A 23,645-nucleotide genomic window follows, 5' to 3' on the forward strand; every position below is an offset into this window, starting at 1 on the left:
AACTACTCTTTTTGTCTAAAACTAAAGTACTTAAATCTAGAATTGTAACTAGTGATGGGTTCTTTCCCCCTTTTTTGGTTAAAGGATGGGGGAGGGGGGGGGGGGGTCCCCCACTTTTTTGTATTCCGTAATAGAGTTATTTCCAACTTGTGTCTTGTTTTCTTCTCAGAAAATCTGCATAGCCATAGCTTTCGATTCTAATTTTTCATTGCCACTATAAAATCTTGGTCTTAATACAATGACATGCCTGGAAAACTGATTCCTACCCCAAGGCATACACTTTGTATACCTGCTTGTCTGCTCCAGATGGCCTACTGACACCAAATTGAGTCCGAAATCCAGGCAATCTCATCCAGTGCTCATTTACCATCCAGACTGACTTTCTATCTCTCGATTTCATAAATGTGCATTGGGCATCTTTTTATCTTATTGAGTTTAAAGGGACTAATCAACGTACAGAAAATTTCCCAACACGGTTAAATTATCCCTAAGATCTTTTTCTTTGTCGTCTCTTGTACCATCTGTGATTTTTAGTAGCGCCAATTGAGATCTTTTGGTTTTTCTCAAATTTCGTTTGAGACTTTATTCGACCTGGTTTCTCAAAAATTTCCTTAGCAGTCCCACTCGCTGAAGAAGTTAACTTTTTATACTTTTGAGTGGTGGGAACCAAGTGCTGACAGTGGGGTTGGCCTCTTCCATGGTTTATGCAGTTTTTGAGCAAGTTACAAAAAATGCTGTTCGTGGAATTTGGGCCCGTCGTTCTAGACTCAACCTTGTTGGTGCTCATATCAATGTTTTCACGGGTGAATGGACACAAAAGGTAAATTAATTCCTCTACACTTTTTTTTGTTGCTTCTGTGATCAATTGTGTGCAGTGCAGGATACTTTCATGTCAATAGAAAGTGTAGCTTCTTTTCTTTTTTCCTTTTTTTTTTTTTTTTGGTGGGGGGAGTATGCTTGGCATTAGAAATACGAGAATTATGAGATAGGCAGCCCCATAGACCCCCATGATGAGCTAGAATTATGTAGCTTTGATGCAGTATAAGTGTTGGATGGAGGATTTCTAATGTTAATCTGATGCAGGGGCAACCCTAGAAACTAGGATACCTACAAGGGCTGGTTATAACTTATAAGTCTTTAGGTTAGGCAAATATTAATGGGAGTCTAACAAATAAATAGGGAAAGTGCAGCAACTAATAATCTGATGAGCACAGAAATTTAGACAATCATAGCAAAGTAAGATCAAATTCAGCCCTAATCTAAAAACATAACTAAGCAAGGATCAAATAGGAAACATGGGGTTGGGGATCATGGCATTGTAACCCTAATTTGAGTGCAAGATTGTTTAAGTATCCAAGAAAATAGTTGCTGTCCTTGTCAAGATCCTATTTCTAACATGAAAATACAGAAAATAATAATTTAAAGGAATCTTAGCATAATGTAAGTGTACCTACTGCAAAGAGGGAAAAACTAGGATAGGGAATTACTGATGAAAGATAGCAAAGGAAGCAAAATATCTGCCGGTTCTTGATGAAGCTGCACAACAGAGGTTAGGATAAAAGTTATAAAGAAATATGGGGTAGGGTATATGCAGTGGGAACAAAGGAAACAAAAGTTAAAAGATAAAGACTAAAAGGTAAGTAAAATAATGCAGCTAGCAGAGTTGAAAGAAAATTCAGAATGAAATTTATAAGAACAAAAGAGAAAATGCAGCTAGTAGGGGCAGCAGAATGCCGAAGAGAAAAGAAGAAAGAAAATAAACAACAGAAAAAATTATTGGCAGAAAAAAGGAACTGCTGCAAGAAGAAGAAGAAAAGAAAGCACAAGAAATTCTGGACCGAGGAGTAGAAGGGTGGGGGGATCAGAATTAAATAAGAGAAAATTAAAAAAATGAGAGGAGAGGATTACCATGGGAGCTCAAAAAAGATGCTGGGAGAGAGAAATTCTTGTTCAAGGAATTTCAAATTTTTTTTTTTATTCATCCAAATCATAATCGATCCTCTGAAAAAATGGTCTTTAAGTTAGAGAAATTTCATCCAACCCTACTATTTAAATTCCCAAGAAAACCCTAAGTAACTCTCTATCCATATCTAATACTTAGGGGCAAAACTAGAAACCCCAAAGTACATGTAAGTGAAAATGACCCATGGATCAACCCAAAACCCAATTACACCAAAATAACTCAAAATTGAACTGGACAAAACCAACCCATAAGAGACTCAAAAAAAAAAAAAAAAAAAAAAAACTAAACTCATAAAATTGCCTAAAGCAATGCTCCTCATGGAACTATAGGACTTTGGCAGTCCGGTTGCCTTTGAACTTGTTGTCAACCCACATAGGTGCTTCTGTGGGCTGATCTTTATGCCAGTGCTGGAAGACTCAAAACTGTCTCCTAAGACGGATGTCCTCATCAGAATCTCATATTTACCACTGTAGACACTTTTTTTGTAGGTGTCACCAGAGTTTAAAGTATTGACTGTGTCATTTCATTTTAGCTAATGTGTATTGGAATCGTAGGTCATGTTCATATGATGCAATATGCCTAGTTTTATTTTGAAAAAAAATCAGTATCGACCAATAGCACTGCCTATCGGCCAATAATGGATGATATGATTGATACATATTGATACTCCCAATTCCCAATACAATTGATTTCAGAGGTTGACTTCCCCCCCCCCCCCTAAGTATTAGTTTGTATTGCTTTGTATCAGCCAATACAATGGTACATGTGATACATTGTGATAGGCACATGATTTTAAAATCATAATTCTAGATACCAAAAGCAGCAAGACGTATTCAGGCGGACAAGTTTTCACCTAGAACTTTAATATTGTGACATTGTGCTTCAAACTTTAAGCTTGAGGCTTTGATTATGAAAATGAATCAAACCTATCAAACAAACTGCAATATTGCTTATTTACGTTGTTGTTTTTTTCCTGTTCTGAAAATGCTTCTTTGCCTTGATGTTCCAAATGCATCTGTGGTATGCAATATATATCCCCACTACGATGCCTAGTAATATCATTGCATCGGGGGTCGAATACTATTTGTGACATTGATATTTCAAAACATTGGGTGTCACTTTTCTCTCTCTCTCTCTCTCTCTCTCTCTCCCTTTTTGGGCATTAGAACTTGGTTAATGATAATCATTATTTACCGTCGATTGATTATGATATTCAATGTTGTTAATATAGCCTAAAGGAGGTGTGAATAGGTTTCAACTAGTGGATTAGCCTAATTTTTTGGTTTATTGCAAATTTAAATGAAACTAAGAAATTATTTAATGAAGCAATTTGCAAACAAACACAACACATGAATTTTATAGTGGTTTAACTTTACAAGTCTACATCTGCTCCTTTCTTGGCCTCAAGAGAGTATTCCACTAGTGATTCTCTTTCAATATGGTGGGTAGAGAATCAAACCCTTACAATTTTTGTTGGTCTAAAGGCAAGAGCACTCTCTTACAATCTTTGTTAATCCTAGGGAAGAGCACCCTTAGAGAATTTTAATCTACCTAGATTAGAATTAAAAACACTAGTACAAGATTGGTAAGATATTATCTAATAAGGGGTGTGACACTTTACCCCTTGCGTGTGAGTGATGCAATGTGAAATGAATGCCCAAGATGAATGATTTGCATCACTTTTAAGTCACCCAAATGCCTATAATTACCTCAAACTAGCTCCAATAGGCTTGTTTTGAATCCTTGGAATATGCTTCAATGTTTTAGTAATGGGCAAAGGCTAGAGCACAAGTGATTTCTTATAATTTGAGAGCTTAAGAGAGTGTAATTAATGCACAAGGTAGAGCCTCTCAAATGTGGTGGTTGGGCTTATAAAGTTGGCATTCATGTCCTTGGCCTAACCCCCCAACGGCTTTTGGGCAAAAAGTGCACCCTTGGAAAAATATAGTTGTCAGAACTAGCCATTGGAGTTTAAGTGAGTCAGCCGGTGCACAATTGGGTCCATATGGTGTGTCGTTCTAGGCCACGGTGCACCTTTGGTCCAAATGGATTGTCCATCAGGCATTTAGTGATGCACTGCATTTCTTAGGAGCACCATTTGTGTTCAAACAAGGCACTGTTACCAAATGGTGTGTGTTCCAATCAGGTGGTGTGTCGTTTGGAACAACATGTGGATTTGAAGGGGTTTTTGGTCCTCCTAGCTAACCCTAAGTCCACTCACACTCTCCTATATGCGCTAAGTCAACCTAATGTCATGATGCACATGATTTCATTAAAGATGAGTGCAATTACATTCATGTGTGCATGATATGTGTCGTAGGCCCTAAATATACTAAGTCTTCATCTTGAGCTTGATTTAATCTTCATTATTGCTCTCGAGTCTTCTTGTACTCCATTCTTCATGCTCAACTAGACTTAGTCTTCATTTCTACTTTGACTTGGTCTTTACTTGGGCTTGGTCTTGGGCATCCAGTTGTGAGTTGAGCTTTGTCCATTTACTCTCAGCTTGAATTAGGTACATACTACTCATATAAACATCAATACCTTGTGTTTGTTACTTTGTCATCATCAAAATTAATGGACGCTGATGTGGCAATGCTGACATGCCATTTCCGGTTTCCCCAACAAATGTAATTGCCATACTATATTTCTTTATTTTTTAAGTTATTCTTGGAAAAAGGCTTCTTGATAATTCTCAATTTAGGAGCTTAATTTTGTGCTGCTAAATAAAACTGAAGAATTTATAGGTGAGTTTCTGTTTTTCCAAAAAGGCAAAAAATGCCTTTTGTTCAAGGAAATATTACATTAGATGAATACACAGGATGGGAGGGCTTTGTTCCCATGTGTTGGAGAGGCCAGTGGTATAACAGGTTGATTCTGTCCTCTATCATATTTTTAAAGCAAGGTGAACAGCAGCTTGGTTGATTTAAAATCATCAAGAAACTTGTGGTGCTGGATAGACTGAATAAATAAATGAATAATAAGAATTCTTAGATTATTCATGGTAGACTTTCCTCATTATAGGACACATCAATAGTTTAACCATTGTTATGAGCATAGTTTGAAATCTTGATTCGTCTTGGTATCTTGGTGGGGTGAGACCACGAGATACCAAGACCTGGTACAAATTCTATTAATTCTTGGTGGTATGTTTCAGTGGGTTTTCTATGTTTTTTGGGTCTAGTTCTTCTACGACAAGGTGATAAATTTCCTATTACAGTCGGGCTACATCAAGGATCATCTTTAAGCTTTTTATTTTTACTTATAATGGATGATTTAGTCAGAGACATTCAAGATGAGGTCCCTTTGTGTATGCTTTTTGCTGATGGTATTGTTTTGGTAAATGAGACACAACACAAGTAGGGATGAATAAAAGTTGAAATCTTGGAAAGCTACTTTGGAATGAAAAGGATTTAAACTAAGTAGAATGAACACGGAATATCTAGTGTGTAACTTTGGTCATAATTGGACAGATGATGAAGTGGTGAAACTTGATGAGAAGGAGGTTTCACAAAGCAATTTTTTTAGGTTCCTTGGCCCAATCATAATATATATTTTAAAAAAACATAAAGGTGATGTAGAGGATGATGTTTCCCAAATAATTAAAATAGGGTGGATGAAGTGGAGAGTGCATGTGGGGGTTTTGTGTGATCGTTGTATTCCTTTAAAGCTCATAGGAAAAATCTTATAGGACCATCATATGACTAGTTATGATGTATGTGCATATTGTTGGGCTATTAAGAAGCATCATATAAATAAGCTCAGTGTAGAAAAAGTGAGGATGCTAAGATGGATGAATGGCAAAACTAGGAAGGATAAGGTTAGGAATGACTATACTAGAGCTGGTTTAGGAGATGATAAGCTACTAGAATAACGATTGGGTGGTACAACCATGTCTGATGGAGGCCTTTAAATCTCCCTGTACGGAGAAGTGATTTAATCTAGACCAAAGGAATTAGAAGAAATAGGGGCAGATCTAAGATAAATTTAGGAGAAGTGGTGAGGAAGGTTATGCATTGCTTAGGCTTTGTATCTAGTATGGCCTCAAATAGAGCAAATTAGAAGGCAAGGATCCATGTTACTGACCCCTTTTAGTTGGGACAAGGCTTTTTGTTGTTGTTGTTCCCCCCATTTAGGTGGGACAAGGCTTCTTGTTGTTGTTGCCCCCATTTAGCTAGGACACAGCTCGTTGTTATTATTGTTCTTCTTATTCTTCTTTTTGTACAATCTATTTTAGGGCATATGAACACACAACCATGGTTACTTTGGTGAAAGAACTAACCCAGATTGGTCTATTGGGTTCACACTCTTACCTGCTTCTACGTGATCAAATCTAAATGTATGTTCACACACCTAAACATTTTGAAGTATAAATTCACATTCACGTTGACCATGTTTTAGGCTATGTTAACACATTTAAATGATCATGCAAAGATAGTTACCTAAATAAGTGTTTTGTATTCACCATTTCACCCTTTATTAGTAGTATTTTGTTGAATCCTCATGTATGGTTACACTTTTTTTTTTTTGGGTGAATAAATAACTTTACTAAAAACAAAAGAAAGAGAGAATGTGCAGGGCATGAAAGGGGGGGGGCTTCAAGAAGGAGACCGGAGGGGGGAGGAAAGATCCCTAGTAACAACAATGTATAGTTACACATTTCTACATTGGTTAAGTACTTAAGATCATTAAGAATAAGCAATTTAGAGTTTTGAGCAAGTAACGAAGTGAATCAGTGCTACCAATTGTTCTTTGAGTACCTATCGTAGGATATGGATCGCCAAATTGTGAAGAACCCCTTGATCCATTGTGGTAAGTCATATGATGCCCCAGTGGTAGCATGTACGGCTGTTGGATTAGGTAGGAGAAGATGTCGTCCACACAAATTGATTTAGTACATCCCTTTGAGTGCGAGTCAAACTTAATTTCCAAATTCCTAAGATTTCAAAAATCTTGAGAGTCTAGATTTAAAGATCAGAATTTCACAAGATTTTGGTCGAGACTTCAGCCGATTTCATTTCAACCCCACATCTTGTTTTGGTGGGTCAAAATTTCCAAAATTGACTGAAATTTCAGCAAAAATTTGTGATGATTTTTTCCATGGTTATGAAAGCATTAAGAGCTTTTCAGATTCTTTTTACTGTTGCTGAGGTCATTTCAAAAGTTTTAATTTCATCTCCCAAATTGTTGTTGTACTATGTGACCCACTGAATGATTCAGTTTCAGTCTTTTTGTCCTTAAGTTAACCCCTTTGATATGCTTCAGGTTTACTTAAAAGTGCTTATCTACTTATCGTAGCATTAGGAATTCAACATGATTCTTTACTACGAGAAATTTTCAATAGAGATACTTCACATGACTACGATCTTGTCGTGTATTAGTCATCACAGCTTCTATACGTGTGTCAATCATATCTTTTTTTTATTGAGACAATGCAATTACCATATATAGAAAGTTCTGTGCAAGGATGAAGATTTTGGCGCCGTCGAAGATTTTGACCAGCTGGAGACCGGGATTTGGTCAGACCTGGTTGAAACCAGGTTTTTCCTTGAGGTAAAACTTGAAATGCAATGGGCTTAACAAAACTGGTTGGAACCTTAGAAACTACCTGAACTGGTTAGTTTAAATTGGTCAAAACTTGATGCCTGTTGGTTGGAACTATCAAAATTTTGTCAGCTGTCGAAGTCAATTAAAACATGTCGAAATCTGGTGTCTTTCGGTTTGACCATCTCATCTTGGACATTGAGGAATGATTTTCATTGATGTTTGCTTCCATTGTTCTACATGATTGGATTACATAGCCAAGTGAGATTCAGTTTTATTTTTGTAATAATTTCTAGTTAATCTTGATCCTAAGTTGATATTTTTCAGGATGCTGGAATAGGGACAAGTATTGACTCCTTCTATGAGTATCTTTTGAAGGTATGTCACTTACTGTATATTAGGTAAAACCTTATTTTGACTGCAAGACAGTGTAACAATGCTACATGTTCATCATGCCAACGTTATAAATTCACCAGTTCACTGTTAGCTCTAGTCAGTAGTCACAAAGGGAATTCTGCCTGCATAAATATTGGTTGTATGTATGACAGTGTCCCAAAAAGCCCTCTTGACATCATTAATGTAGGACTCAGATATCTTGATGCTGTTGCTCCATCTATAATTATGGTGAATTTCTAGTTCAGTTCGATGGCATACAAAGTTTTTTTTTGAACAATCTTTATAGTCTTCTTGTTTGAACTTGGGGAGCCTTATTCTCACTAACTGGAGTCAGCATCAGAAGCCTGTTTTGAAAAGCTGTTCTTGCTTTTCGACTGCCTGAGCATGTATCTTCAGTCTCGAGTTTTGGCACCCACCAACCACCCCCCTCAAGAAAAAAAAGAAAAAAAGGGAAAAGAAAGAGAGATCTTCATACTCCCCAAATGAGGTGTAATATTTTGATGCAGGAAAATTACAGGCATGTTCTTATTTTGGTGGAAATATGCACTTGCATGTTGGTAATTTCGTTCAAGGTACAAGGGGTCTTCATTGTAATTGATGTAGCCTCAATTGAATGAAGGCAAGGTCTTCCAAGATGCTATCATAACCAACATTAACTTGAGGTTTAAATTTAGTTTTGGATTTATGGCCTAATGTTTAGGATTTGGCTGGTCAGAATTGGCTGAAACTTGGAAAAAAATATGATATAGGGTTATGATTTTCCATGTTTGGTTGGGTTTGATGACTAAATTTGAAGATATGAGGTGTCTAGTTTTTTGGATTTTAGGAATTACGAGAATTCATGAAAATTAAAAAAGAAAAAGGAAAAGGTGAGTGGCCATGCCTTGGCTGCCAGTCACATGGATGATTCTGTGGAGAGGATGGAATCACTTGATTGAAGGCTGAAATCCACAGCTGTAGAGGAATCCTCACAAGAGACCCTAGCAATACACTTTGAAGATTCCTTATTAATGCTGGAACACCATACTTGATGGACCAAAATGCAGATTGAGCTGAAAAACTGAATATTATTGATATTAAAAACTTGTAAATAATAGCATGCTATGGTTGGCTTTAGAACCTTGCAAATAGTGAAATCATATTAAAATTAGAAGTCCCAAGTGGAATCGGACTACTTGACTGAACTAGAAACTTAATAAATTTGTATGCTTGTACAAACAAATAGAACTACATAACATATTTGTAAGCAAAACCTGGTGAACTTGGTCCTCAATTTTGCTCATTTCATGTCAGGCCTACTTATTATTTGGAGATAAGGAGTATCTATATATATTCCAAGAAGCTTACAAGGCTGCAATGCACTATCTCTATAATGATCCTTGGTAAGCAATACTAATTATTTAGGTGGTTATATAGATTTTGCATCTTTCTCACTTTCTTGCAACTTAGAATTGTAAATCTAAGATTTCTGCAGGTATGTGGAGGTGAATATGAATTCTGCTGCCATTGTCTGGCCATTATTTAACAGTCTGCAGGCATTCTGGCCAGGCCTTCAGGTAGTCTATTCTACTTCAAATCATCTATTGGAAAAAGTTTTCTGTTAATCCTGGCAAAAATTAATTATCATGCATATTGAGATGGAAGTTGATTATATATTAAACTTGGAAAGGTTTTAGCTGGGGACATTGATCCTGCTGTTCGTACACATTCTGCCTTCTTTAGCGTATGGAAAAAATTTGGCTTCACCCCTGAAGGTTTTAATCTTGCCACACTCAACATTCAGGTATGCAGCAGCTTAATTGTCTCACTGTGATATCCAGGATGACTCTTCGTTATTACTCTTTTTTTTTTTTTCTTCTTTCGAATGAGTGAAAAAATTCATTAACCAAAGGGAGAAAGAAGCGGGGGGGGGGGGAGGGGAAGAGATACAAAGAACAATGGCTAAGCCCAACCACGCAAAAAGGCACAAAGCAAAGCAAAACAAGGAATTAAGAAAGAACAAAAAGAGCTTGAGGCCAAAAGACAGACAAGCACCAAGTGAGAAACTCGCATTTTTTATTTTTCTTCTTCTTCGATGAGTGGGGAGCTCCACAACGAAATCCTTGTCGAGATTGTGACAACCTCGAGTGGATTGACTACTCCACCCAGGTCCGGTGGGGGGGGGGGTTCAAAGGATTCTTCCTCAAAACTCAGAATTGTAGGGAGCAATGTCCAAACATGGGTCTGGCACATGCCACGTTCAATGAAGGCCTAGGACACTGCAAAAATTAGAATACTAGGACTCTGCGATAACTACTGAGTTCAACTCAACAAAGCAGACTGAAGCGGCATGACAACATTCAAGGAAGGCCTAGGACACTGCAAAAATTAGAATACTAGGACTCACGATAACTACTGAGTTCAACTTAACAAAGCAGACTGAAGTGGCATGACAACGTTCAATGAAGGCCTAGGACACTGCAAAAATTAGAATACTAGGACTCTGCGATAACTACTGAGTTCAACTCAACAAAGCAGACTGAAGCGGCATGACAACGTTCAATGAAGGCCTTTAAATGCCCCTGTACAGAGAAGTGATATAATTCAAATTGATGGAATTAAAAAAACTAGGGGCAGACCTTAGATAACCTTAATAGAAGTGGTGAAAAAGAATATGCATAGCTTAGGCCTTGTATATGGAGAGTTGATTGGAAGGCAAGGATCCATGTAGCTCACCCCATTTAGTTGGGAAAAGTTGCTTGATTCAGGCTTGCAGAAGAATTTCAGATGAGTAGATACCATCACAGGAGAATAGAATTGAAAATGCTATCTTGCTTGAAGCACCATGACAAGTCAGCACTAATATGCCATGCATGAATAAAGCTCAGAGTCAGGCATATTCCGATCACTCAATTTGCTCCACTTAACATATCAAATCACAGAATACAATATTTGAACGCATCAATTCTTGTTCTTTTATTCTGGCCACCAAAAGAAGAGACCTTCGAGACAAAATACAATAGTTGCACACACCACGACTCTAAAACCAGAATCAATATAGATAAAATATATACAGATTAAACTTGTTTGGGTATCATGTAACTAAATCAGATCAAGAATGATCTGTTTGTATGGTTGCTCAAGAGGAGAAAAGGGAACAAAAGAATAAACCAAGAAGAAAATATAAGGAAAGAAGATATCCCTAATTGGCTGCCAAGAATGTATGATCTAAAATCATTTAACTTCAGTAAATTATAATAGGTTTCCCAACTTGTGTGTTACACATAATTCCTAAAAAGATAAGCACCATTGTGGAAATCTCCCTGCAATAAATGATTAACCTTTTAGCAGGTTATGCATGAGGTGAGCATATACATATATTTCTCAGTAAAATATCTTTCATTCTGTGTTTCAGCAAGGTCAAAAAAGTTACCCACTGCGCCCAGAATTGATGGAGAGCACCTATTGGCTCTACAAAGCCACCAGAGATCCAAGGTAAGCCCCCCTTTGCAGCTTTTTGCAATTGTTTTTTGGGGGAAATTGTTTTCTATAATGTTTTAATTCTTCTCTTAATGCATTATAATTCTAGGATTGAAGAACGTCATGTTGCAGAATATAGCTATTGCTAGATTAGCATCTTTGGTGGAAAAATCATCTAGATTCTCTTGAATTTTATGATGGAGATCCTGAACCCTTTCCCCCCCCCCCCCCTCCCTCCAGCATGTCTGACTTGTTGCTAGGTTTATGTTGCTAATACTTACTTTTTGGAAATCCAATTTCAGCTTGCTAGGAGTATATTATGTGTATTCTGCAACTTGAATCATGTGTAAAGATGTTAATTGCAGATATCTTGATGCTGGACGTGACATGGTTGCTAGCCTGCAGTATGGGGCTAGATGCCCTTGTGGATATTGCCATATATCAGATGTGGAATCTCACAAGCAGGATGATCACATGGAAAGCTTCTTCCTTGCAGAAACGGTAAGAATCACATTTAGATAATTAGTACCAAGCTAGCCAAATGTGTGATCCTCCAACTCAGTGGCTTCCTATTAGCATTCAAAGAAAATGAATGTGACCTTGTAACATCCATTGTTGCTCCATATGGGGAATGTTCTGAGTCACCCATAAATTTATGGAATTCTGTTCATGGATATTTTTACCCATGCATTCACCCGATTCATCCTAGAAGGCTGAAATTACTGAAAAATGGTGTATATCCTGAACAGTGTATGCATGGATAAGGATTTATTGATCAAATTGCCCTGAAGATATATTTGGCGATCCAATTGCCTTACCTTGTTCTTTGACCCTTCCAACAGTGGCACAGGTTACAACCAATATTCAAGCATGTGTGCTCCCTTTTACTATGTATTTTGTGTAACGGAAGGCAATTCGATCCATTTAGTGAGTCCAATTTAACATGTACTAAAATGTAGAAGTTCACCTACTTGGGTTTTCCCAGGCATAGATTGGATCGACATAAACCTGGAGGATTTCCTACTTGGTCTGTTGGGAGCTACTTTCATGTGTGCCATCTGTAGCGCTACCAATTTAGGACATTAATTTTGGTACAGTTGTCCTATTTTATGGGGGTTTCTTTCTTCTCATTTCCCTTTCTTTACCAACTTTATTAATTACCTGACAACACACATCTCAGGTTAAATATCTATGGCTTCTTTTTGATTTGGCTGCGGGCTCAGACAATCTTGTTGAAAATGGGCCGTACAAGTAAGTTATGGATTAAGTGCTCTTTGATGTAGAAAGTAGTTAACATTCTGTACTCAAGTTTGAAGTTGTGAACCAGATGCTGATTACCTGCATAGCAATTGTATCTCTTATTTTACCATTCATTGTGGAATTTATCCTTGGCAGATATATCTTCAGCACTGAAGGCCACTTATTGCCGGCAACCCCAGAAATATCCCTAGTGAATGAACACTGTTCTTACTTTGGAGCATTTTGCAGAAACGAGAGCATGAGAACGCAGTCACATTTGTCAGGTCTCTCATTTGGCTCTCAAGAAACCGGAGGGATTGAATTCCAAAAAGCTCGTGATCCTCCTAGGTTTCTCTGGGACCGAGTATCTCATGATTCAGGTTTGATCAAGGTTTGTTTCTCATCCTTAAATTATATGTGCAAAATGACTTCAAATTATCCAAGCTGGACCTTAATTGTTCTTTTGTTTGTTTTCAATTTTCTATTTGCAGGGTGTCTGCCAGGGATTAACTTATGAGCAAAAGCTTGGAATACCATTTGTGGCTGCCATGGGTAGAACTCAGACAGAGGAGCCTAGAGACCAGCAAGAGACTAGTCTGAAGCCAGAAGGGATGACGAAAGTGTTTATCAGTCAAGCCCAGAGAACTCCAGGAGTTAATCATCTTGGTGATGACATAGTGGCTGAAAGGAAGGCAGGCACATATCTGTGATTCAATTTAACAATGCTCATTTAGTGACCTTTGAACGCCTGGGTATTCCTGTTCTGCAGAATCACTGGCCATGACAAAAGAAAGATGCGTGAAGATTGACTGAAGTTTTGGTGGCAATTTTGTTGCAGTACAGGTGCCAAAGAAAGCCCAAGAGCTCTTCGTGTATTTTTTGTCGCTATTAATGACAAATTTGTGGGCAGGTATGATTAATTGGTTCCTAGGAGAAGAGGTTTCTGAGGCAGGGATGGGGTGATTGGGTGGGGTTATTTGAATCTGGGAGGGGTAGGGACAAACATGCTCCAAGTAGGTCTACATTCTTTTTTATTATTATGTGATTAATTTTTAGGCAGCTTGAGGATATAGACATGATAGGTCTATTTGATTATACAGATTGCCAAGACGAACTTCATTTAGTTGCCCTATCAGTGAAGGAAGAATGGCCATTGAGATATGTAGATCATGTAGTTAGGGAGATTACCTTGTACCTAGAAAATGGTAAGATCAGGAATGGCAATGTAGTTTGGTATTTTCAGAAAGTGGCAAAGACCAGGAATTGCAATGTGTTTCGTTTCTGCATGCTGCATTGAAATTACCTCCCCATTTACATCACAGATAATATGTGCTTCCTTTTTGCATGTTACATCAAATTGCTGTCTACTGCACTAATATGAAATATGCTTTTGGAGTCATTCACCAAAAGAATTTTTTTTTTTAGTAGTATGATTACCTTGTAGATCCTGGACCGTATTGCTTTTCCATTTACTTTTTCTTATGAGATTTATTGTGAGATTTTCGTGAGACTGTCTAAACTCTAGAGTATTGTAAAGAATCCTACAAGTTGTAAATTAAATAAAAATAAAGTAGAAAGTTCATTTTCAACCAAACACAACCTAAAGATTGTTCTGTGGAGAAAACCTAAAAGGAAAAATGTGGTGGGTGTTAGATATATATAAAATGAGGTGAGAGGACATAAAAATTTGTTTGGAAGGAAGGTAGGGAAAAAAGAGATTCCACTGGGTAGGGTAAGTTTTCTTTCTTTCTCATCTGCACAAAGTTAAGTAATTTATGTGAGATTTTCTCAGGGCATGGGTAAGGGGAAAATAATCACTGCAACTCCAATAGACAAGCTTTTTAACTTCATTTTGTTTGTTTTTGAATGCTCTAAGCTTATTTAACCAGATCAATTAATACTGGTGTCTTATGGGAAATAATGCACTTACATCATCCTTTTTGACCTTTTCATATTGAATATTTTTCCTTCAATTTCAGATAGACTAGGAAAAGGAGAATGAAGTTTTGAGGCTTTCATAAGTTCAATGAATCAACATCAAGTTCCATAACTGTTGATTATTAACTGTACATTCTATGCAGCTACAGTTTTGTTATAATTATGCATGCATTCACGGAGTAAAGATTTTCAGTCTACTAATTTGTTGTCAGAGTGTGTTCCTCCATCAAAGATTTTAGGGATGACAACGCTTTTAATAAAAAATTTCAAAAGTGTTATTTAAACAAGCACAATGAGAGACATGCTTTCTACCAAAAAAACAAATAGTATTGATAGAACATGCTAGTATGTATGGCTTATAAGATCTGTTAAAAGTATTAAATCTAATTCCAGAAATGACCCAATTCTTGGATTGGATTTAATAATTGATCCAGACAGATTGACACTCTTGGCTACATCACCTTCCACTAGTGATTCATATACAGTAACTTCTGCCGGAATTTTTTTTTTAATTCATATATACAGTACCTTCTCTTATTCAAAATTGTGATGTGCATGATGGTCAAGCAAAATTTTAGATGGTCAGTTTCAAAATTTCAATCAAGGTCGAAGTTTTAACTAAGATCACGATCCAACAGAGCGAGATGTACAGCATGATGGTCTTGCAAATTACCCAAGCAAGGTCCTCTTAATGGTTCATATTCCTTTCCTTCTTAAAAATCATGATATTTCCACATCCTTCTCTCTCTTTCTCCCCAGCATGACAAGCGTCACGTCAAGCTTTGTCTGTGTTGCATGAATTTCAACATTCACCTCGTTCTTTTTCAGGGAAAATGACCGGAGGTTAATCTGATTTCTGAGACCTCACACTCACACCAGAGACTCACAATTGGCTCTTTTCCACCTTATATTTACTGACCAGACATGAAAACAGCTAGCCAGAATACAACTGAAATGACATTATTGATATGGATACACGCAGACATAGCTAGCCAGGACAGGTCAACTTTGTCTGGTCCACAGCAATTCCTTACCTATCCTTATCTCTGCAAGGCTGCAAGCCATCCCCATTGGTTCGATGGATTTTGAACTCTTACCTAAATAAGAAAACATCTTTTTATGTTCATGCACTGGTGAGGAATGACAATTAATTGATTGAACAGTAAAATAGTGGTTGAAATGCATGAATGACGATTGCTTCTGAGTTCTGACTTTTATGTCAAAACCCAACTTGAACCTCTTCTTCTAAATAGAACCAGTCACCCTGAAGGGCCTGAACCATGCCAAATCTCTAAGAACCTGTTTATTTATCTGTATTGAGGGATTTCAAATCTCTAAATTTATAAATGGAAGATTTATACTTGTTGGTTGTAAAATATCCTAGATCTATGAAATTTAAGAGTTCTACTTTTTTTTTACCGAAAAACATTGAATTAAGCCATTTTGAGTATTTCTAAGTGTAAAATTAATGAACTTTGTAGATTAACACAGAATAATCCAACAAAATTCTATTGATAAATTTGAGGCTAACCAAACAGTTCATTTTTTGAACCACGAATCCATAGAATTAAAATCTCATCTAATTTCAAATTCCTGAATTCATGTAACCAACCACACCTTAAATTAGTAAAACCCCACCATTCTTCTCATGTATCCATTTTTTGAGGAACCAAAATCAGATCTCAGGTAGAGACCATAGAATCACTAAAGAGAGTCATTTGATTGTCTGCTTACTAATTGAGTAAGCAAGCAATTCTTCTATAATTGAAGAAGAGAATTGGGAACAAATACGAGAGATTGTTACAGATGAGATAATTTAGGGAATTCGAAAATTAAAATTTGAACTCATCTACAACCTGAGAGTTTCCCTTCTTGACTTGGTTTTCAAATCCAGATATCAGCATGATTCCACATGTCAGAAACAAACCAGGTAACATAAACAGAAGAAAACTAATCCACAAGAATTTCTTTTTCTTCTGTTTTTCAAACTTATAATTAACTTTCTAAAATTGAATACAATAACCAAAACTTGGAAGAAATATATAACACCCTGTGTTGTTCTATACAATTGTAAAGGAAGCAAGCATCTTTATCTCCACACCCACAGTTCCTTTAATGGGATTATTAAAGGACAAGAAAACAAGCTGAACAAACTCTAGTATGGCCCTTATCCTTTTTTTTTTTTTTTTTTGGATTTTCAATCCCTCTTTTACCTCTTGGCACCCTCAATCCATCTCCAGAAAGTACCAAATCCAGTTACCCTTGGAGAACCCAAGCAGAAAGATATGCCTGTTGTGTTGATATGAGATATACAAGGTCTTCTCTTCCTCCCTTCTTTTGTGGGTTTGTGTCTTCTATGCACAACCCAAACCTCTAGCCTCTGATCCTTTCATGATTCTGAGTCTCTTGCAAGAGGAGATGAACATATCCCAAGGAACATCTCCAACCAACATCCAGTCACCATCTTTGTCTTCATAAGTAGGTGCATATTCTGAACCATTGTATCCTTCCCTCTCAGAGTAATCACCTGCAAAAACCAAAGAAAGATACATGAGAACATGATCACTATCCCAAAACAATCCAAGTCAAGAACAGAACATGATCACATGAATGAAGCATCTGCAGAAATGAAGCTTACCTATGGTAAATTTGAACATGTCCTCCAAGGCCTTGAGGAGTTCAGGGTACCCCTTGTAGATTTTGAGGTCAATTTTTCTTAGGTAAGGAGCTCCATCCATGCTCACTTTCACATAAATCCCGGCAGCTTCCGAATCTGTCTTCTTGGGTTGGAAATTGTTCTTCCTGTAGGATCGGATTGGTGGCCACCCAACTACTTGTGCCCTGTTCACATAAATCCACAACCCCATCAGGACTCAAAACTCTGAAACGAAAATCAAGAACGAAAAACAGAACCATCTAGAAAAACCCAGATCTAGGGTTTAGTAATATGACTTACTTGGCAGCCGGAGCAGTTTCCTGTTGACAATCTCTGACATCAGAAGCGCTCTTTGACTCATCCATCGACTCAGCCAAAGATCGCTTGTTGCTCTTCACTGGAACAGGATTGATGGGTTTCTCTCGCTCCAAATCATCCGTTCCTGGTAACCCTAATCTCAACTCGGTTGCCTTGAGGTTGAGATCGGTCTCGTATGTCACTTTCCTTTCCATCTCTTCCTTCACTTTCTATGACAAAACCTGTTTTGTCTCTTCTCCAGGTAATCAATCCTTCAATTCCCGATGAGATTCCGGCGATTTCGTTTTCTTCTTCTTGAACTCGTTGTGAATAGAATCGAAGCGTACAAGAGCTGAAGAGTTGCAGGGATGAAACTAGAAGATATAGAGAGGAAGAAAACGATAATGGAGACAAGGACACGAGACGAGGCTCATCGCTCATGTCCCCACGCTGCCAGTGTTTCGGGGGACAAAGACAACGATGGTGTCGGGTCACATGACAGCAACTTCGAGATGGTTGTCGGGTCGGCCAGGGGACAAGCCACGGACAAAGCTCAACCGCCCCACACCATTGGCTAGATCCGACCCGATGAGTTTACCAGTTGGACGGTCTTGATGCTATTTTGTCGAGAAATTAAATCGGGATCGTCTGATTACGAGGGTTTAGTATCTAGCATCCCATGTTAGGGCCCCACATGGATGTCGGCCTTGGGGATGGCATGGGCCATGTTGATAATAGAGCATTAAATGAGATGATGGAAATGCGACATGTGAGATGCCCATGTGAATATCAAAAGCTATGTGAACCATTAATTTACACAAGAGCCATCAAGTCATCAACCCAAATAAATAAATAATATATATATATATATATGGTTGAAAAAAAATATATATATCCATGAGCCAAACCGCGTAAACAATGATTAGAGTGAAACATAAGATTTTTTTTTCTTTTTAATTTTTTAAATGGAGGTTATATTTTATTTTATTTTATTTTTTTAAATAATGGATCTATATATAAAGATTACAATGTAAAAGATTCAATTTATTTATGACATTTCTAATTTTCAAAATTTGAAATGATGAAATCTAGATCTCTGTCACAAAACCTTTGAAATCTAGAGAAGAGAAGGTTATCTGTCGCAAGTGATCAAATTTTTTACCTTTTGCCAACGAAAATAAAGTGTGATGTCAATTCTAATACTAAATGTTGGGTACTTGAACAATATATCAAATGCATTAAAGCTGATATAACGAGTTGAATCAAACCCTTTAACCTATCTCATATTAAGATAATCTAATCTAACATCTACACGTTAGAATGGACCCCTGTCAGCACATAACGTTTATCCACTGGTAGATGCAAATATAATCAAGGTAAAACCAATAGATATTATTTAGACATCTAAAGGTGTATGCACACATTTGTCTAAATATTTGAACACCTCCTAGCTTACCACACATTAAATCATTCCCAAATTTTCTTCTACTAGTAATCATCCTTCTTAGCATGAAGAGTATTCTTGGAGTATTCTTTCTTGCTAGACTCAACAACAAGCCCATCAAAATTCAATATCCCAAGGCAGTTGCCTCAATTGGCAAATGCCCTTTACTTCACGAGCAAGAGATTATGAGTCAATCAAATCTCTTCGGGACCTCCCCTAAGTAAATAAACTCTTTCTAGTCGACATGCATGTAAGCTATTCAAGAAACCTCAACTCTTAATATATGGTAATCCCAAAATCTCCTCCAAAGTTGAAATTATTCTTCAGAAAAATTCTCTAATGAGAGATAGGGATCCATCACAAAAACACTCAAAAAGAAGGAAAACCCCATGGGATGGTTATGTTTTTACACCTTAGTGTATATATGCAAATAGAATTTACATTGTCACATAGATATATTCAAGCAAAGACACTTACCATATATCCTTTTCTAGAGATACATCTCCACCAGCATCAAGGAATATAAATGTAACATGAAATTTCTCCAACTTTTTCACTAATTAATGCTTAATTCCCTGGAAGCCACTAATCACATGTGTTTGAAATTAAGGCAACGTGTACCAGATATACAGATAACTCTAAGGAGTCGAACACTCTTGCGTGGTTAGTGCAATAACTGCATATGGTGAGCCTTGTAGATGTACATCTATAGACATAATTAGCTTATCAGACAACAGGAAGGAAGATAGCTATGGTTGGCCTAAATCCTAATTAAAGCTGACCCAACTCAATGTTTTTGCTATATTTTCATCCTCAAGTGCAAGGTTGGCCTGAGTATTATCAACTCTGCAAGATCTGTACAGCTAGCCGTGCTTCATTATGGATTGAGACATAAAGAAAATGCAGATGCTACATGACAAACCAAGAAACTTCTTGTTCTAAGCCTGAGAGATATGATTGGGATAAGTGGAAAAAACCACAGAGACCTATTTATAAGATGTGGGTCCGTTCTTGTTTTGTGGTTCTGTGAGATGTTCTCACCAGGAATGCAGTTGGGTTTCACTTCATTGTAGTGGGATGGATCCAGTTGCTTTGCAGGGTAAGTGTTCGATTAAATTCCTCAATGAAGAACGTTGAAGTAGTCCAAGCAGCTTCATTGGCGGTGACTTATGCCCGACCGCCAGCAAGGGTTAGGTTTGTGTGACTGTGATGTCCCACAAACACACGTTTAAAGAAATTGAATACTTCACTTTCTCTCTTACAAGGCAAGAAGAGTACAGGACAAATTAGATGCCCAAAAGAGACACCTTTTCTTCTATCAAATCCGTGGGCATTCTTTTCTCAACACAACTCATCATGCCTGGACTACAGACACAATGGTCCTACCATTTTATCTTCCCTGTCATCTTCTCTTGCCTTCAAAATCTGTTGGACACGGAATGATGATGAGTTTAAGTGTCTGACCAGCTCTCTTTCTAAAGTTGAAAACAGTCTCCACTGGTTTTTTGTCTTTGAGACACTGAGTTCTAGACTTGTGGTTTAGGAGAGCTTAGTTGTACCAAATGAAGCTGCAAGCTGTTAATCGGTGCACAATGACAAATAATCCAAGTTAATCGTCGGCATCGGCAGTGTTTGCTTGGAAAGGAGGCGATCTTAATGGTGTTAGGTACTTAAAATGCGACAAAAGTTCTTAAGCTCATGGAACGAGTTTAGTCAAGCCCTTTAACCTATTCCATATTGAATTGGTCAAATCTAATATATAATTAAAGCATAGACCTTTGTCCATCAGATAAAAGATCTGAACTCAACTCGAGATGTTTTCACGTTCTACCATGAAATTCCCAGGTAGAGGATCCTTCATTTAGCATCATGACAACTCAATTAAGTGAGATTAGGGTTTACCCAGAAAAAATAAAAGTGAGATAAGGCCATAAGGGACAGTGTTTGATGAAAAGACAGAGTGGCCCTTGAGGCCTTGAAGAAGCATAAATTTCTATAACTCTTTTGGTGGGCAAGACGGTCATTTCGTACCCCAGTTTCTAATTGCAATTTGATTAGGGATCTCAACTGGGTTTGATTGAGATTGGGCTTGGCAATATTGGGAGCAATGGATCTCAATTGAACCAGGCCCAATTAGTAAGGCACCAGTTTCTCCTCCTCTCAGACACGGACACGTGTGCAGTTATTAAAGCCGTAAAGGTTGCAGGAAGTAACCTATCACTGTACACGTGTGGTGCCATGCATGGACAATAAATTGGTGATAGAGAGTGATGCTTGACTGGGCCTGGATTGGGGGCCCACCCCACACGAGGAAGGATTGGCTTTGTATGGAAAGGATGGGGATGTCGATGTCTCATGTCCTCTTCATCCATGTTGCCACCGTTGTCAGCTTTTAAGAGAATAATTCTATCCCAACTCCCATGCTGCTTGTTGGTCAAGCCATATATGTTTGCCACATCCATGCATGAATTTGCAACCGTCATGATCATAATCAATGATACAAAATATCTATATTTTTTTTTGGTACGAAATTAAAAAAACTTCATTAACGAACTGAAAAGAAAATACAGAGACAACAAAGAAAAAAAAAATACAAAAGATAAATGCATGAAAACACAAGGTTCGATCCAAACCAGGGAATGAAAAGTGACCAAAAGTCAAACATGCAATAAACAAGGTCATTCAGGCTAAGGAATGGGTCAAACCCAAACTATTAGTTTGCTTTTGACAATGAGAGGAAAAAAGAAGAGTGGAAGATGAATCACTACTGATATATTTTGATGGGTAATCTAAATGACCTAATTTTGGAGATTTATGATAAAAATATAGAAGTCTATCATAGATCTCCGAAGATAAAAGGGGTGCGAGAGAATGGCCCAGTCCTATAATATGACCCGAACGAATGGATTGACCCATTTATCCGATTGAAGTCTATATATGTACCTCATGTTCGCATCTCAATTGAGATTTTTCGCCTCAGAGTTTTGGATGAAAGCTCTTTTAACGTTGTTCTGGTGGTTCGTAGAACAAAACGTCACATTAGTTTATGAACCATATTAAATTCTTATTTATTTTGTTTATGTTTCTATTTGTGTTTTCTTGGTGTTCATTCTAATACAAACTCTCATGCGCCTCGGTGCATAATTCCTGTGTCACCTTGGATGCAACCGATATTGGGGTGAGTTGACCCATCCACTTATATCGGGTTGAATCGGAGCCGGTTCGAGGTAACGTACAACGGTACTAATGGCTCATTAATCGTAATTCTCTAGCATGTTCAATTAATGATAAATTGTGATTAATTAATGAAGACAAGGACGATGACCAGAAACGACAATACGCTTATACGCCAAAACTCGCGAAATTACAAAATCCTTTCCTTGCAGCCAAACAAACCAATAACAGTGAACCTACATGCTCATGAGATCTTATCGTTTTCTGTAATACGATCACGTAATCGGTAATCTTCTTTTGTTAATCACAATTTTAGCCGTATTAGAAGATCCTTCCATTGTCTCTGTCTTCCTTAAACAATAAAAGCTGTTACTTATAGACTCAAAATTGACCAATCGTTGAGACTCTCTGGATCAAAGTTTACTTCTTAATCTAATCTTATATACTCTTAATGGTGTAATACTCTCAGATAAACAAAAGTTAACAGTACTGCAAATTAACCATTTTTTCAAATATTCCCCTTGACCTTACTAATTAAGGAAACGTGGTTACAGTTCTTCGGAAAATGTTAAGTTATTAATGTATCAGACATTAGAATGGGACTTTGTCGCTACTTCAGCAAACATCTCGAATATTGTTGTTGTGATTAAGAACAGAAGATTCTCAACTATTGGATCCATAGCCACTAATCTTAATTAAATGCAATAATGCCTTGAACCCCATTAATTACTGCACCAGGTCCCTTCCTAACACAGCCTTTTGTTGACAACAGAAGGCCTTTCGGCCCAACTAAAGCATGCTCAGTGTCCATATTCCCAATACCTGGGTAGCTGGAAAAGCATTAGGTTGCTTCTTTGCGGCATTTCATCGAACATGTTATCGGCAAGAGTTTTGTGATCACAGATGTCATAAAATGCTAGGGATGGCTGGAACGGTCTGACCAAATGAACCACAAGATGAAAAGTTTTCAAGATCATAATACAAAACCTGGGAAAATAGTTTCTGATCAAAATCAACTACAACCCTTCCTAGCTTGCAAGAATGCCAACCTAGAAACCTAGCATGAATCCAAGGAATAATTCTACATCTTTGTCATTGGAATAGCTTGATAGCACTGGTTTGACATTTGAACCAGACTCCACTCACATCATGGGTCAACCACAACTTAAGATGAAGCAGGACCATTCTCACCTAGTACAAAGGTTTGGGCATGTCTGTCAAGTAATGACAAATGAAAATAGCTTGGTTAATCACAAGCATCTGAAGAGTATCTTTTAATTTAGGTATAGCTTTCAAAATAAGATTCACTCTCCTGAAAATTTGTTTGTTGTTAATGAACCTTCATTGCCATAGGGTCAGAATTAGAGTTAATCAGGCCAAACACCCCCCAAGACCTTTAACCCTTTTCATGTAAACGTGTAAGTGAAAGGAGAAGTTTGGTGAAAAAGTTTTTGGATCAAGAACAACAGCAGAAGAGATTTCGATTCTTTTCATAAGGAGATCTTGGAAAGTTCTTGGAAATCTACATATAATCA

The 23,645-nt window shown here is 37.4% G+C and overlaps 2 protein-coding genes across 4 annotated transcripts in view; one reads left to right on the plus strand and one right to left on the minus strand.

Annotated features, from left to right (window-relative positions):
- Positions 1-14,904, plus strand: part of LOC149003268 (Glycosyl hydrolase family 47 protein) — a 41,819-nt gene extending 26,915 nt beyond the window's left edge. The window contains exons 7-16 of one of the 3 annotated variants that reach the window (XM_089136669.1): positions 711-820; positions 7,835-7,885; positions 9,197-9,285; positions 9,378-9,459; positions 9,573-9,686; positions 11,298-11,377; positions 11,728-11,863; positions 12,543-12,613; positions 12,758-12,992; positions 13,093-14,904. In XM_089136669.1, coding sequence (XP_088992795.1) covers positions 711-820; positions 7,835-7,885; positions 9,197-9,285; positions 9,378-9,459; positions 9,573-9,686; positions 11,298-11,377; positions 11,728-11,863; positions 12,543-12,613; positions 12,758-12,992; positions 13,093-13,311 — 1,187 coding nt within the window. In that variant the 3' untranslated portion in view covers positions 13,312-14,904. The remainder of the gene's footprint in view (positions 1-710; positions 821-7,834; positions 7,886-9,196; positions 9,286-9,377; positions 9,460-9,572; positions 9,687-11,297; positions 11,378-11,727; positions 11,864-12,542; positions 12,614-12,757; positions 12,993-13,092) is intronic. The other 2 variants (XM_089136668.1, XM_089136670.1) reach the window with 2 other exon arrangements.
- Positions 14,905-15,930: 1,026 nt separating this feature from the next.
- LOC149003269 (auxin-induced protein 22D-like) lies at positions 15,931-17,869 on the minus strand. The gene is made up of 3 exons (XM_089136671.1): positions 17,496-17,869; positions 17,178-17,380; positions 15,931-17,066 (listed from the first exon to the last, which is right to left on the minus strand). The coding sequence occupies exons 1-3, from the start codon at positions 17,705-17,707 to the stop codon at positions 16,894-16,896; spliced, it is 588 nt and encodes a 195-aa protein (XP_088992797.1). The 5' UTR covers positions 17,708-17,869; the 3' UTR covers positions 15,931-16,893.
- Positions 17,870-23,645: the final 5,776 nt, after the last annotated feature.

Source organism: Hakea prostrata, chromosome 10, assembly GCF_041222555.1.
Source record: "Hakea prostrata isolate BN-2017 chromosome 10, UWA_Hpros_2, whole genome shotgun sequence".
In the NCBI taxonomy this organism is placed as follows: Eukaryota; Viridiplantae; Streptophyta; class Magnoliopsida; order Proteales; family Proteaceae; genus Hakea; species Hakea prostrata.